Source organism: Oryctolagus cuniculus, chromosome 7 (assembly GCF_964237555.1).
Source record: "Oryctolagus cuniculus chromosome 7, mOryCun1.1, whole genome shotgun sequence".
Taxonomy (NCBI): Eukaryota; Metazoa; Chordata; class Mammalia; order Lagomorpha; family Leporidae; genus Oryctolagus; species Oryctolagus cuniculus.
This window is the reverse complement of record NC_091438.1, coordinates 149,872,901-149,886,421: the sequence shown is the minus strand read 5'-3', so window position 1 is coordinate 149,886,421 and position 13,521 is coordinate 149,872,901. Positions and strand designations below refer to the sequence as shown.

The following is a 13,521-nucleotide window of genomic DNA, read 5'->3' as shown; positions in this document are numbered from 1 at the left end:
TGAACCTTTCAAATGAGGAACTTGATGACAAAACTGCCTCCTAATACCCTGACATAAAAATTCATATTTCTGTGTCTACTCAAAAAGTTCTACTGGGAAATATAGCCAGTATTTATTTGTAGATTGTCTAGGGTCGCTTTTGGGTTACTATGGCAGAATTGAGGAACTGTGACATCTACTAGGACTTTCACAGGAAAAGTTTTCTGACCTCTAAGCTCAAGTAGAGGATGAATATCTGACGTACAGGAGTTGTGGCCTATCTGCTTAACACTGAACAAAACTGAGAAATCTGGCATAGCGTAATGAAACTTGAACTATCACAGAAGAAAACTAATAAAAACCAAGCTGAATCTAAAGAGAAATCAGTTTGTGAAGCTCATATAGCCATACCAGGACTGTGTGTGATTCCCCTGCCTCTGGAAGGCTATTTTATTTTCTGTAGAAGCTACATTTTCTTGTTTAGCTGCAAGGAGTGCAGCAACTATTTGGACCTCTATTACTTATGGTCAATTCCTACCCCTGATAACTACAATGAAATCATACCCAGATAACATTTTAGAGGTTGCTATGGGGCTAACTGTGACATCACACAGCATCAAAAGCATTAACAAGACAGAAAAAGTAACAAAGAAATACAACTGCCAGCTGCCTGAAGAGGGTAAGAATTCTAACTAGTTAGAGAAGTTTTATGAAGTAAATGTATTTAATGTTACTGTAGAATAATGTCTACATTTTAACATACCAAAAAAGTAGATATAAAAAAGAAAAAAGAGCTATGTACAGACTGTTTATACCACTTTCCACGTGTAAACTTCAGTACATAATACTACGGAGGTTGAGACTACAGACAAGGACATGTTATAGCAATCTTTAGTTCTGAATTTGTCCTTGTTTCTTCCTCACATTATCTCCTGGACTTGGGATGTTGTATAATATAGAAAAATCGGTGTGGCTTAGTTTAAGATGCATGGTCCGTTTGTGGAAACGTTATGTTACTAGGATGCAGACAAAAGATGACAGATTCCAGGTAAGTTTTGTGATTTCTACCAGGGATGGCTAATGGGCAGTTTTTTTAATTCTTCCTTTTTGTTTACTAGATTAGTCTTTTAATTAGATGAAACTCAAGAAAATTTCAATTAGGGTTATGAGAAGGGTTAACTGAAAGTTTGCCCTTCAGAAGAAATATTTTTGAAGATAAGACACATGTTAACCAAGTGTACACCACACCTGCCTTATGCAACCAAGGGCAGCGCAGCTCTGAGGCTGAGTTACGGAGCTCTGCTCTCCCTTACCTCCAGTTCTGCCTCTGCCATCTCCCCAGGGGTCTGGATCCGATCTTTTGGTTTCTTCCATGTCTTTGGTGCAGTGATAGCTGTTTGAGCTGAAACACAAGATGAGGCCCATTATTTGCCACTGTGAAGTCATACTAGGAAACATCAGGTCTCAAGGATTCCTATATTAAATTCAGCAGAACAAAAGACTTCACCTAGACCAAGGAGATAGTTGGATGATCAAGTGAATGACTGTGTAGATGCAGCTCAGAGATTGCTATGGCAAATATCTCAGGCACAAACTCATAGCTTTCCAATCAGCAGCCAAGGCTTCTCCTATTTTCATGGAAAAGACATACTTAGTTTTGTAAAGCAGTATATGTTGAGGATCCCTAACCTGAAAATGCAAAATTTATAGTATTTTATTTTATTTTGGATTTTCAGACTTAGGACACTCAACTGATAAAAACTAAGCAAATTTCTAATACCTGAAAAGCCCTGAAATATGAAACACTTCTGGAAGCCTTTCTGATAAGGCATATCCCACCTGTAGGTGGTGAATCTCTACATAAGAAAACTGGATTGCGAGTCAGTTCTCAACTTGGGTCCACTTCTGTTAACCAACTTGAGGTCTTAAGAAAGTTACATTTGGCTGGTGCCGCTGCTCACTTGGCTAATCCTCCGCCCACGGCACTGGTACCCCGAGTTCTAGTCCCGGTTGGGGCGCTGGATTCTGTCCCGGTGGCTCCTCTTCCAGTCCACCTCTCTGCTGTGGCATGGGAGTGCAGTGGAGGATGGCCCAAGTGCTTGGGCTCTGTACCCGCATGGGAGACCAGGAGGAAGCACCTGGCTCCTGGTTTCAGATTGGCGCAATGCGCCGGCCGTAGCGGCCATTTGGGGGGTGAACCAACAAAAGGAAGACCTTTCTCTCTGTCTCTCTCTCTCTCTCACACTAACTCTGCCTGTTAAAAAAAAAAGAAAGAAAGAAAAAAAAGAAAGTTACATTTATCCTGGCCTCCCATTACTCAGTTAGAAAATATAAGAGTGAGATCTGTTATCTAAGGTTCCTTGAAAATGTAAAGAAATATTATGCTCAAAATTCAGTTTTTTTAAACTTTTTTATACAAGAATTTTCAGATAATAAGTCTACAACATTTAGCATTCATCTCATTTCAAATTTGGCCTAACCTTTCATAGCGCTGGAGAGAAAATAAAGAAAGAAAATACAAAATTTTTACTGAATTATTCTATTTTATCAGAAATTCTAGCTGGAGCAGTAAGTTTACAAAGGACTTAAAAATTCATCTGCCGGGACCGGTGCCATGGCTCACTTGGTTAATCCTCCTCCTGCGGCACCGGCATCCCATATGGGTGACGGGTTCTAGTCCCGGTTGCTCCTCTTCCAGTCCAGCTCTCTGCTGTGGCCCGGGAGGCCAGTGGAGGATGGCCCAAGTGGTTGGGTCCCTGCACCCGCATGGGAGACCATGGCTCCTGGCTTCAGATCAGCGCAGCGCACCGGTCATAGCAGACATTTGGGGGGTGAACCAACGGAAAGAAGACCTCTCTGTCTTACTGTCTAACTTTGCCTAATTAAAAAAAAATTATCTACCTTACAAATTCCATCATATCAGTCAACATCTGAATAAAGAATTTAGAGACTATTTAACCATTGAATAGTAAATAAAAAATATTAAAGAGGATAACGTATGGGTCAATACATAGGTATGAAATATTATAGAGGGTGAGTTGCAAGAAGAGTCAAATATAGGCCACTTAACAGAAACATTTCCAAAAGTGAACATGTATGAAGTTGAAGGTTTATCATCTCATCTGAATTCTTGAAGAAATACAAGATCACTTGTTGAGACTCTGGTACAGTCTCAAATCTTTTCTGGTAGAACAGATTGTGAACACACAAAGTGTTTTTGGGAATAAGGAAAGGAAATGTTTAACAGTTTTCCTTCTCAGAATTACAGCCCTATCATTAAAAAAGTGCATATCTTTGTCTCACACATACACCTAAGCAATTCTTTTTTTAACTTTCCCCTCAGGGACTATAACAAAGAAGACCACATGAGACCAGCTTTTAGTTTTCCTCTGTGGCCTGCTAAAGGCACACCATTTTCTTAAAGTCTAGACACTGTGGGGGTTTAAATCTGCCATGGCCTCACAGACTTCTACTATGTATGTTGTATGTCTGCTTTATATGCAACCTCCAAAAGTACTTGTGATTTTAATTCTGCCTAAAGAAGCCTCCTCCTGGTAAGAGCAAAAATCTTATAGAAACATTCTATTATTTTTAAATATAAAGACAAAAAAAGTATACTGTGAATTCCTAATTTTTGCAAATGTTCAGATGACTGGAAAAAAATTACTTGTTTTATCCTCATAACTCATTTATATTAAATGACTAATGTATCAATTTGGAAAAATATTAAGGACAGATGTAAATTTAATCATTAGGTTTTAGAAAGATTTTTTTAATTAAAAAGATTGATTTATTTGAAAGGCAGAGTAACAGTAAGAGAGGGAGGGGAAGAGAGAGAGAAAAACAATCTTCAATCTACAGATTCACTGGTTCATTCCCCAAATGCCCACATCAGCCAGGTCTCTAGGCCAGGAGCCAGGAACTCCATCCCAGTCTCTCACGTGGGTGCCCGGGACCCAAAAACGTGGGCCACCTTCTGGTGACTTCCTAGGTGCCCTAGCTGGAAGCTGGAATGGAAGCATAGCAGTCAGAACTCAGACTGGCAATCTGATACGGGATGCCAGCGTTCAAGCAGTGGCTTAACTGCTGCACCACCTCACTGGCCCCGAGTACGAGTTTTTGGTCCTCTCTGCAAAGGTTATAGAATTTATGTCAAGGATTCCATCCAGTTAGGAACACAGCCATTTTCAACTCTTACGCCATGTATGGAATATAGACCCTACAAAATTGTGCCACATCAAGCTAGTAATGATTTTATTTTGATTCAAAAAGAAAGAACACAGCAGTTATATTTTTATGCTATCTGTACGATATATGATGGGACAGGCATTCAGCCTAATGGTTAGGATACCTGCATTAAATATCATAGTAGCTGGATTTAATATCCAGCTCTGACTCCTGACTCCAGCATCCTGCTAATGAAAATGCTGAAGGAAGTGATAACAACACAACTGCTACCCACATGGGAGACCTGGATGAGTTTTCAGCTCCCAGCCTTGGCCTGACCCAGTAATGACCATTGCAGGCATTTGGGGAGTGAGGGAGTGGATGGGATTTTTCTCTGTGCTGTGAGAAAGGGAGAGACAGACAGAGACAGAGACAGAGACAGAGAGAGAGAGACAGAGAGATCAAGACATCTCCATAGATAGAAGACTTTTTCTTTTACATTGTATTCAGGCTGTACTGCTGTGCTGTTGCTACTCTTGCAAATTAACAGCTAACAACTACCTGTACAACTTAGGAGATAACCACTGAATTTGGAAAAAAAGGGCTAGGGCGAACACAGAAGACTCACACATTTACTGGTTTTTATAAAACTCATATATGTTTTAACTCATTTTTATTATTAATTTGACAGCAAGAGAGAGAGAGACAGATAGATGGATGGACAAAGCTCCTCTCTGCGGTTCATTTCTATAGTGTGTATGATGGTAGTCAGGGACAGGACTGATGTGGGCCGAAGTCAGGAGATGGAAACTCAATCCAGGTCTCCAATGCGGGTGGCAGAAGTCCAATCACTGGAGCTACCTACCATCTGCTGCCTCCTAGATTTCGCATTAGCAGAATCTGGAACCAAAGGTAAGAGCCAGAAGCTAGTGCTGTGGTGTAGTACACTAAGGATTCACCTGTGGTGAAAGCATCCCATATGGGCACTGGTTTATATTCCGGCTGCTCCTCTTCCAATCCAGCTCTGTGCTATGGCCTGGAAAAGCAGTAAAAGATGGCCCAAGTCCTTGGGCCCTGCACCCAATGGAGACCCAGAAGCTCCTGGCTCCTGGCTTTGGATCGGCCCAGGTCTGTCATTGCAGCCATTTGGGGAGTGAACCAGCAGATGGAAGACCTTTCTGTCTTTCCTTCTGTCTGTAGCTCAACTTGTCAAATAAATAAATAAATCTTAAAAAAAGAAGGGTATACTGATATAGGGCATGAGTATCTTAGCCAACATCCTAACTACTATGCTAATACCCCACCCACTCCCCTTTAACTCCCCCACCTATCCAACTTTGTGCATTTTTAAAAATTAGAATGCTGAGAAAAATTTTTATGTGAAGTGGGGATTTTACACAGATAGAACAGTCAAGAGTAGTTCAAAGATTTAGTGCGTCCTGAGGAACTACTCTGTGAAACATCAGAGATCTAGAATACTCAATCTCATTTCCTTTACAAAACATCAGTTCTTAAACTCCATCCCTGTTAGTCTAAAATCCTGACTCTGAGAGATGTCAAAATTGTTACATAGTGAGTCAAAGAATAACAAACATTACTGCTATCATGGCACATTACCCCCTTATCTAGATTAGTATTTTTTCTAATCATAAAAAGTAAGACATACGCATTGAAGAATACCTATAAAATACAAACAGAAAGCTGGAGAAACAAAACTATGTGTGTCATCTCTGAGATATGAACATTCCTTCCTGGCATTTAAAAAGGACAACTGCATATCATGTATTTCACAATTTTTTCTGACTGAACTTTAAACAAGAATTTAAAATTTAATAATTGTTTTATCTGATAGTAGCACCTCTGTGGGAAACACAGATGAAGCTCCAGGCTCCTGGCTTTGGCCTGGGAACCAGCAGCTGGAAGATCTCTCTACCCCTCTCTTTCTCTGTCATTCTGCCTTTCAAATAAATCTTTTAAAAAAAGAGACATAAATGAAAATAATTTGAAAGCAAACAAGTCATAGAGAGATAGTTAAAAAGATATAACAGGCGGCCAGCACCAAGGCTCAATAGGCTAATTCTCCGCCTGTGGCGCCGGCACACCAGGTTCTAGTCCTGGTCGGGGCGCCAGATTCTGTCCCAGTTGCCCCTCTTCCAGCCCAGCTCTCTGCTATGGCCCAAGTCCTTGGGCCCTGCACCCGCATGGGAGACTAGGAGAAGCACCTGGCTCCTGGCTTCAGATCAGCGCGATGTGCCGGCCGCAGTGCACTGGCTGCAGTGGCCATTGGAGGGTGAAACAACGGTAAAGGAAGACCTTTCTCTCTGTCTCTCTCTCTCTGTCTACTCTGCCTGTCCAAAAAAAAAAAAAAAAAAAAAAAAAAAGATATAACACGCAATGAAGCACTACAAAAGAGCTAAAAGTACATGAGCAACAACAAATTGTCTTGTCTGATCTTTAAAAGTCCTCACTGAGGTGGTGTTAAACTGATTCAGTTTCATATCGAGTGACAGGGGCCAAGTCATTGCACCAATGCCTACAAGCTACTTCATGCAGAAAGGATCTGTTGTCTGGCCAATGAGATTCAACTAATGATATCGAACTGCCCCTTTAAGTTCCTGGTTTCTCAGCAAAGCTACTAACCATGGTATCTCTGTTTGCCTGACTGATTCCAAGCTGTCCAACCAGAACTTGCCTGGACAACATCCCTGTGTGTTAGCCCCGGCTCATCTAACTCATAAAGCTCCTCCCAAGCCCCTGCTGGGCAGGCAGATTTGAGTCATTGTTCCTGCCTCTGTCTGGTCAATAACAGAGCCTTTCTCCTACCAAAAGACTGGCATCACAGCCTGAGCTGGGGAGCAAGGGGCAGCAAATCTACCCACCTTGTTCTGTAACATTAGGATTTTTAAAAAGACATTGGGAGGCATATGTTGTGGTGCAGCAGGTTAAGTGTCTGCTTCGGATGCCTGCATCCCATACTGGAGGGCCAATTCAAGTTTCCATGTCACCAAGGTAATGTCACCCAGGCACCTGGCTCATGTAACTACCTGCTGTCATTAAGATATGTGAAGCTTCACTTTTCATTTGTTAAACTAATTAATACAAATGGTCACCCACATTTCGAAGATAATTTAGGATGTTGCCTGTTAAAATCCTGTTATATGAGGGCAAGTTATCATTACACTGAATAAGAACACACATGTAATGGATTTATAAGAGATTTCTTTCAATTGGACTTTTTTAGTGCTCATTGCAGTCTTGTTAATGTTTATTCAATAATACAACTGTTTTCTTTCTTTTCCACATTTGTGCAGAGAATATTCTTGGTTGGCAAGATATTTCTTTACTCAGCAATTAAGTGCCTGAGTGAGCAGACAAGCTGAAAACTTGATGGCATAATAGCCAGGCAAGAGACCCATGATCATGAAAAGTCTCCCTCTAACTCTCCATTCTTTTAGAATGCCACATGAATTCCCTATTAATGTGTCCAGAGTCTGGATGTCAGGAATTAAGTTGACACAAAACTAAAATAAAGGACACTTCACTGTGGGTGAGGGAAGGGCCCCAAGTGCATTGTCATAGGGTTGTTCATAAACAGAGTAGAATGTTCCAACCATGGAACTTTTACCAGGAATTCTCTCCTGTTTAACAGCCAGTCTTAACTCCTCCTCACTCACTCCTGACATTTTCACTGTACTTGTTTCCTCTTTGAGAGCCTATAAACTGGCACCAAATCATTCTGACTGCATTGAGCTTTGTCCCTCTAGCTCTACTTTCTGTTCCATTCCCTTTTAACTTTCTACTCATTGGAATTTAGGAAAAATGTGATGATTTCGCTAAGAAATTGGAGCAGCACAAAGGAGAAACTCAGGTGAGAAAAGGGCAAGTTTTACAATGAAGATGTAAATGCACAGACAAAAACTAATGATGGTGATAAAACAGTAAGAATGATGGGTCATTGAGAGATGTCAGCCAAAAGAAAAACTATAGAGTAAGTCTGTCGGATTTTCCCCAGCATCTTTTAGGGGTTGCTATTTGAAATGTATGAGGGCTGGCGCTGTGGTGTAGCGGGTAAAGCTGCTGCCTGCAATGCCAGCATCCCATATGGACGCTGGTTTAAGTCCCTGTTGCTCTACTTCCAATCCAGCTTTCTGCTATGGCCTGGGAAAGCTGTGGAAGATGGTCCAAGAACTTGGGCCCCTGCACACACATGGGAGACCTGGAAGAAGCTCCTGGCTCTGGATCGGCATAACTCCAGCCGTTGTGGCCATCAGGGGAATGAACAGTGGATGGAAGACTTTTTTCTATGTCTTTGCCTCTCTTGGTCTGTAACTCTTTCAAATAAATAAATAAATCTTAAAAAAAAAAAATAGAAATGTATGTTGGGCTTAATAAGTATGCTTCCTATTGTATCTTTTTTTTAAGATTATTATTTATTTATTTTAAAGGCAGGGTTACAGAGAGAGGCAGAGGCAGAGGCAGAGAGAGAGAGATCTTTTATTCATTAGTTTACTCCCCAAATGCCTATTACAGCAAGGCTTGGCCAGGCTGAGGCTAGCAGCCCAGACTCCATCTGAGTCTCCCATGTAGCTGGCAGGGACCCAAGTACTCGAACCATCAAATGCTGACACCCAGGATGCATCAGCAGGAAGTTGGGCTGTGACTGAGTAGCTGGCACTACCATATGATTGGCACCGGCACTTCCCTAACTTGCTGCGCCACAACGGCTCCCCCATGTCTTCATTTCTGAACCCGATGACTGTGAAACTTCATATGTCCTAAGCAACTTTGCAGATGTGATAAAATTAAGGGTTTTGAGGTGAGGTGACTACTATCTTGAATGAATCCCATGCTCCAATGTATTCAGAAGTGTCCTTACAGAGAACGGAGGAGGCAGGAGAACTAGAGCTGAGCGTGCTCGGCTGCTGCCTTTGAAAGACATGAAGGGGCCCAGGAATGCAGGGAGTCTCTGAGATGGAAAAGGCAAAGAAACAGATTGTCATGGCACCTAGAGAAGACAGACAGGCCTACTGATGATACCTTGATTTCAGCTCAGGGGAAGCTATTTGAGACTTCTGCCCTCTAAAAATGTAAGATAATAAACTTGTGTTGTTTTAGCCACTAAGTTTGTGGTGACGGATGAACAACAGCAACACAAAATGAATGCAAGAAATACCTGACCAATTTTGATATGTTAGGTTTTCATTTTCATTGAGTTCAAGATGCTTTATAAATTTCTTTTTGATTTTTGTTTTATCTTTCAATGTTTTCTTTCTAAATATTTTGGGGGTTTTCTGGAGATTTTTCTCAGTGAGTTCTAATTTCACTGCACTTTGGTCACAGAACATACCTACTTTAATCAGAATCCTTTTAAACTTAGTAACACTTGTTGTATGAACCACAGTATGGTTTACCTAGGTAAATCTGCCATGTGCAGTTAAAAATAATGCACTAGCATGTTAGTTAAATGCCAGTTAGGTCAAATTGACTGTGCTGTTTCAGTATTCTTTTTATTTATTTATTTATTTATTTTATTTATTGGAAAGAGTTACAGGGAGAGGTAGAGACAGAAAGCGAGGTCTTCCATCCGCTGGTTCACTCCCCAGAAGGCCGTAATGGCCAGAGCTGCACCGATCTGAAGCCAGGAGCCAGAAGCTTCTTCCAGGTCTCCTACTGCTTTCCCAGGTCATACCAGAGAGCTGGATCAGAAGAGGAGCAGCCGGGACTCGAACCGGCGCCCATATGGGATGCCAGCACTTCAGCACTTCAGGCCAGGGCTTTAACCCGCTGCACCACAGCACCAGCCACAGTATTCCTTTTTTTTTTTTTTTTTTTTTTTTTAAGATTTATTTATTTATTTTAAAGTCGGAGATAGAGAGAGAAGGAGGGAAAGAGATATCTTCCATCTGCTGGTTCATTTCTCAAATGGCTGCAATGGCCAGAGCTGGGACAATCTGAAGCCAGCAGCCAGGAGCTTCTTCTGGGTCTCCCATGCGGGTGCAGGGGCCTAAGCACTTGGGCCACCTTCTGCTGCTTTTCCAGGTGCATTAGCAGGAAGCTGGTCAGAGTGGAGCAGCCAGGACTCGAACTGGCAGCCACATGGGATGATGACATTGCAGGCAGAGGCTTCACCCACTATACCATAGCGTGGGCCCCTGTACCAGTACTTTATATCTTTACTTGTTTTCTTTTTCTTTTTTTAAGATTTATTTTATTTATTTGAAAGAGTTACAGAGAGAGGCAGAGACAGAGAGAGAGGTCTTCCATCCTCTGGTTCACTCCCCAGAGGGCCGCAATGGCCGGAGCTGTGCTGATCCGAAGCCAGGAGCCTCTTCCGGGTCTCTCGCATAGGTGCAGGGACCCAAAGACTTGGGCTATCTTCTACTGCTTTCCCAGGTCATAGCAGAGAGCTGGATTGGAAGAGGAGGAGCAGTCGGGACTTGAACCAGTGCCCTTATGGGATGCCGGCGCTTCAAGCCATGGCGTTAACCCGCTGTGCCACAGTGCTGGTCCCTTTAGTTGTTTTCTATTAACTGAGTCTATCAATACTGTGTTTTCCAGTTATATTAATTATTAGTCTCTACTTTATGAATATATGTATTATAGTAATCACACTTAAAACTACTTAATGACTTCTCTGCTAATTCTAGTAACTATGTCAACTGCAATTTGGTTTCAATTGGTTTATTTTCTTCTCAGTATAGGTTGTATTTTTTTATGGTTCACCGGGTGAATTTTGCCAAGTAGCAGAGGAGGAAACAAAATCAATCCTGCATGTACTTTCCCAGAGTATGGAACAGAAGGGGAATACTTACTCACCCTGTGAGGTCAGTACTACCCAGACACCCTAACATGAAATTACCAGAAAACCTGCATCCCTAATAAATTTACATGCTTAAAAGAAAAAAAAGCTAAATAAAATAAATTCTACAATATAAATAATAATATATCCTGATCAAGGTTTATTGCAGGAAAGCTAAGTTAGTTTCATATTCAAGTATCAAATACCAAATTATTAGTTAATAAACCAACAAGAAAAAAAGAAAAGCATAGATTGTATTAGTAGTTGCAGGAAAAGCATTCAACAAAACCCAATATACTTGTATATTCGTCACTAAGGAACCTCTCAGCAAACTAGGAATAAAAAAGAAATTCCTCAAGTAGGCAAATAAAAAACTTATAGCTATGATCATACATAATGGTAAAAGACTGCATGCTTTCTCCCTGGGATCAGGAGCAGGACACAAATACTATTTCTATTTAATACTGTACTAGAATTCTTATCTAGTACAGTTAAGTCAAGAAAAAGAAATAAAAGGCCCATTCAGTGAGAAGTAACACAGATAAGGTGTCTCTGTAAGAAAGCTAACAGGGTGGGTATGGCAGCACAGCAGGTTAAGCCACCACTTCAGAAGCCCGTGTCCCACATCAGAGTGCTGGTTTGTCTTGGCTACTCTGCTTTGGATCTAGCTTCCTGCTAATGAATCTTGTAAGACAACAGTGGCTCAAGTGCTTGGGCTCTTGCCACTCTGGGGAGACCAGGATGACGTTCCAGATTCCTGGCCTCTTCCCTCACCTCCCTGTAACTGCAGTGTTTATCTTGCTTTGCCTTTCAAGTCTGCAGAAAAGGCAAAAGAAAAAAATATACTAATCAAACTGAAAAATTATCAACACATCATGGTTGGTGATTAAACAAGAGTCAACAGAATAGAATGTATAAAGCTTGTTCTCTGCCAGAAACTTGACTCCTATTGACAAGAGTAGGAAGTTGGGACAATTATCTTTTTTAAATTACTTTTAACAAGAGCTAATTGGCCAGTGCTGCGGCTCACTAGGCTAATCCTCCGCCTTGCAGCGCCGGCACACTGGGTTCTAGTCCAGGTCGGGGCGCTGGATTCTGTCCCGGTTGCCCCTCTTCCAGGCCAGCTCTCTGCTGTGGCCAGGGAGTGCAGTGGAGGATGGCCCAAGTACTTGGGCCCTGCACCCCATGGGAGACCAGGAGAAGCACCTGGCTCCTGGCTCCTGCCATCGGATCAGCGCGGTGCGCTGGCCACAGCGTGCCAGCCACGGCGGCCATTGGAGGGTGAACCAACGGCAAAAGGAAGACCTTTCTCTCTGTCTCTGTCTCACTGTCCACTCTGCCTGTCAAAAAACAACACAAAATAAGAGCTAATAGAATTCTAAGTGAAGCATGCTTTAAAATTCCTATAATTTGTATGGTAGACTCTCTTACTGATCAGAATTATTTGATTCTCATTCTGCTTCATTTCCTATTCTAACCAAAACATGGATCGGAATCTTGGGGCTTCCCCTTATAAAATCCTCAAAGTCCTGATGTATAGCTGAGATTCAAACATGTCTTAGACATTTTTGCTACAACTCTTTAGTTACTCCGGAAATATTGCCTTTAGGATGATGGTATCTTGATCGTAAATCATTAATCCTTCATTTATGCAGGAAATTAAAAGTTCCAATATTATTTTCAAAACATTTCCTGTGAATATATTTTAATAATAAAGTTTATGTGAGAAGGAACAAAAGATAAAGAGAGAGCACACATGATCCCATCTGCCAGTTTACTCCCCAAATGCCCATGACAGCCACGACTGGGCCAGGCTGAAGTGTAGAGCTTGGAACTCAATCCTGGTCTCCCCACTCAATGCTGGTCTTCCACATGGGAGCAGGGATCTAAGTACTTCAGCCATCAGCTCTGCTTCCCAGGGTGCACATTAGCAGAAAGCTGGAATTGGGAGTGGAGCCAGGACGCAAACTCAGGTACTCCAATATGGAATGCAGACATCCCAAAAAGCAGGTTAGTTGGTAGACCAACTGACTATGTGTAGATACATTATATCAATTTATATAAACACACAAATATATGTTTTATATAGATTTATATAAGGTATCCTATGTAAATATACACTGAGCGACAGAGAGAGGGAGAGATCCATCTTCCATTCACTGTTTGACTCCCAAGATGGCCACAATGGCCCCCAGCGAGCGAGCAAGCGAGCAAAACTGAGAGATTTCCCATCTGCTAGTTTACTCCCCAAGTGGCCTCAACAGCAAGGGATGGGCCAGGCTGAAGCCAGAAGCCTTGAATTCCATTCAGGTCTCCCACGTGGGTGGTAGGAATCCAGATTCTCTGGTCATCATCCACTGCCCTTCCAGATTCATTGGCAGGTAGAGTAGCCAGCACTTGAACCAGCACTTCAATGTGGACTGTGGGTGTCCCAAGTGGCAGTTTAACTGGCTGTACCACAATGCCTGCCCTTTATAAATGTATTTTAGTAACAGTTTGCCTCTCTGTGGCTCCTCCAAACATAACTCATTCAAACAGATATATTTTATGTGATAGGTATGTTTAGAAAAAGATGT

General features: G+C 41.8%; 1 protein-coding gene and 1 long non-coding RNA gene across 49 annotated transcripts in view; one reads left to right on the top strand and one right to left on the bottom strand.

Annotated features, from left to right (window-relative positions):
- EIF4G3 (eukaryotic translation initiation factor 4 gamma 3) overlaps positions 1-13,521 on the bottom strand; it is a 378,821-nt gene that overhangs the window by 104,285 nt on the left and 261,015 nt on the right. For all 43 annotated transcript variants that reach the window (XM_070079133.1, XM_070079138.1, XM_070079134.1 and 40 more), the window contains one exon: positions 1,293-1,381. In XM_070079133.1, coding sequence (XP_069935234.1) covers positions 1,293-1,381 — 89 coding nt within the window. The remainder of the gene's footprint in view (positions 1-1,292; positions 1,382-13,521) is intronic.
- The window catches only part of LOC103350302 (uncharacterized), a 32,786-nt gene continuing 19,413 nt past the window's right edge, over positions 149-13,521 (top strand). Inside the window, exons 1-4 of one of the 6 annotated variants that reach the window (XR_518315.4) lie at positions 459-658; positions 3,323-3,533; positions 7,961-8,014; positions 10,843-10,970. This is a non-coding gene — a long non-coding RNA (uncharacterized lncRNA). The other 5 variants (XR_518314.4, XR_011390861.1, XR_011390862.1 and 2 more) reach the window with 5 other exon arrangements.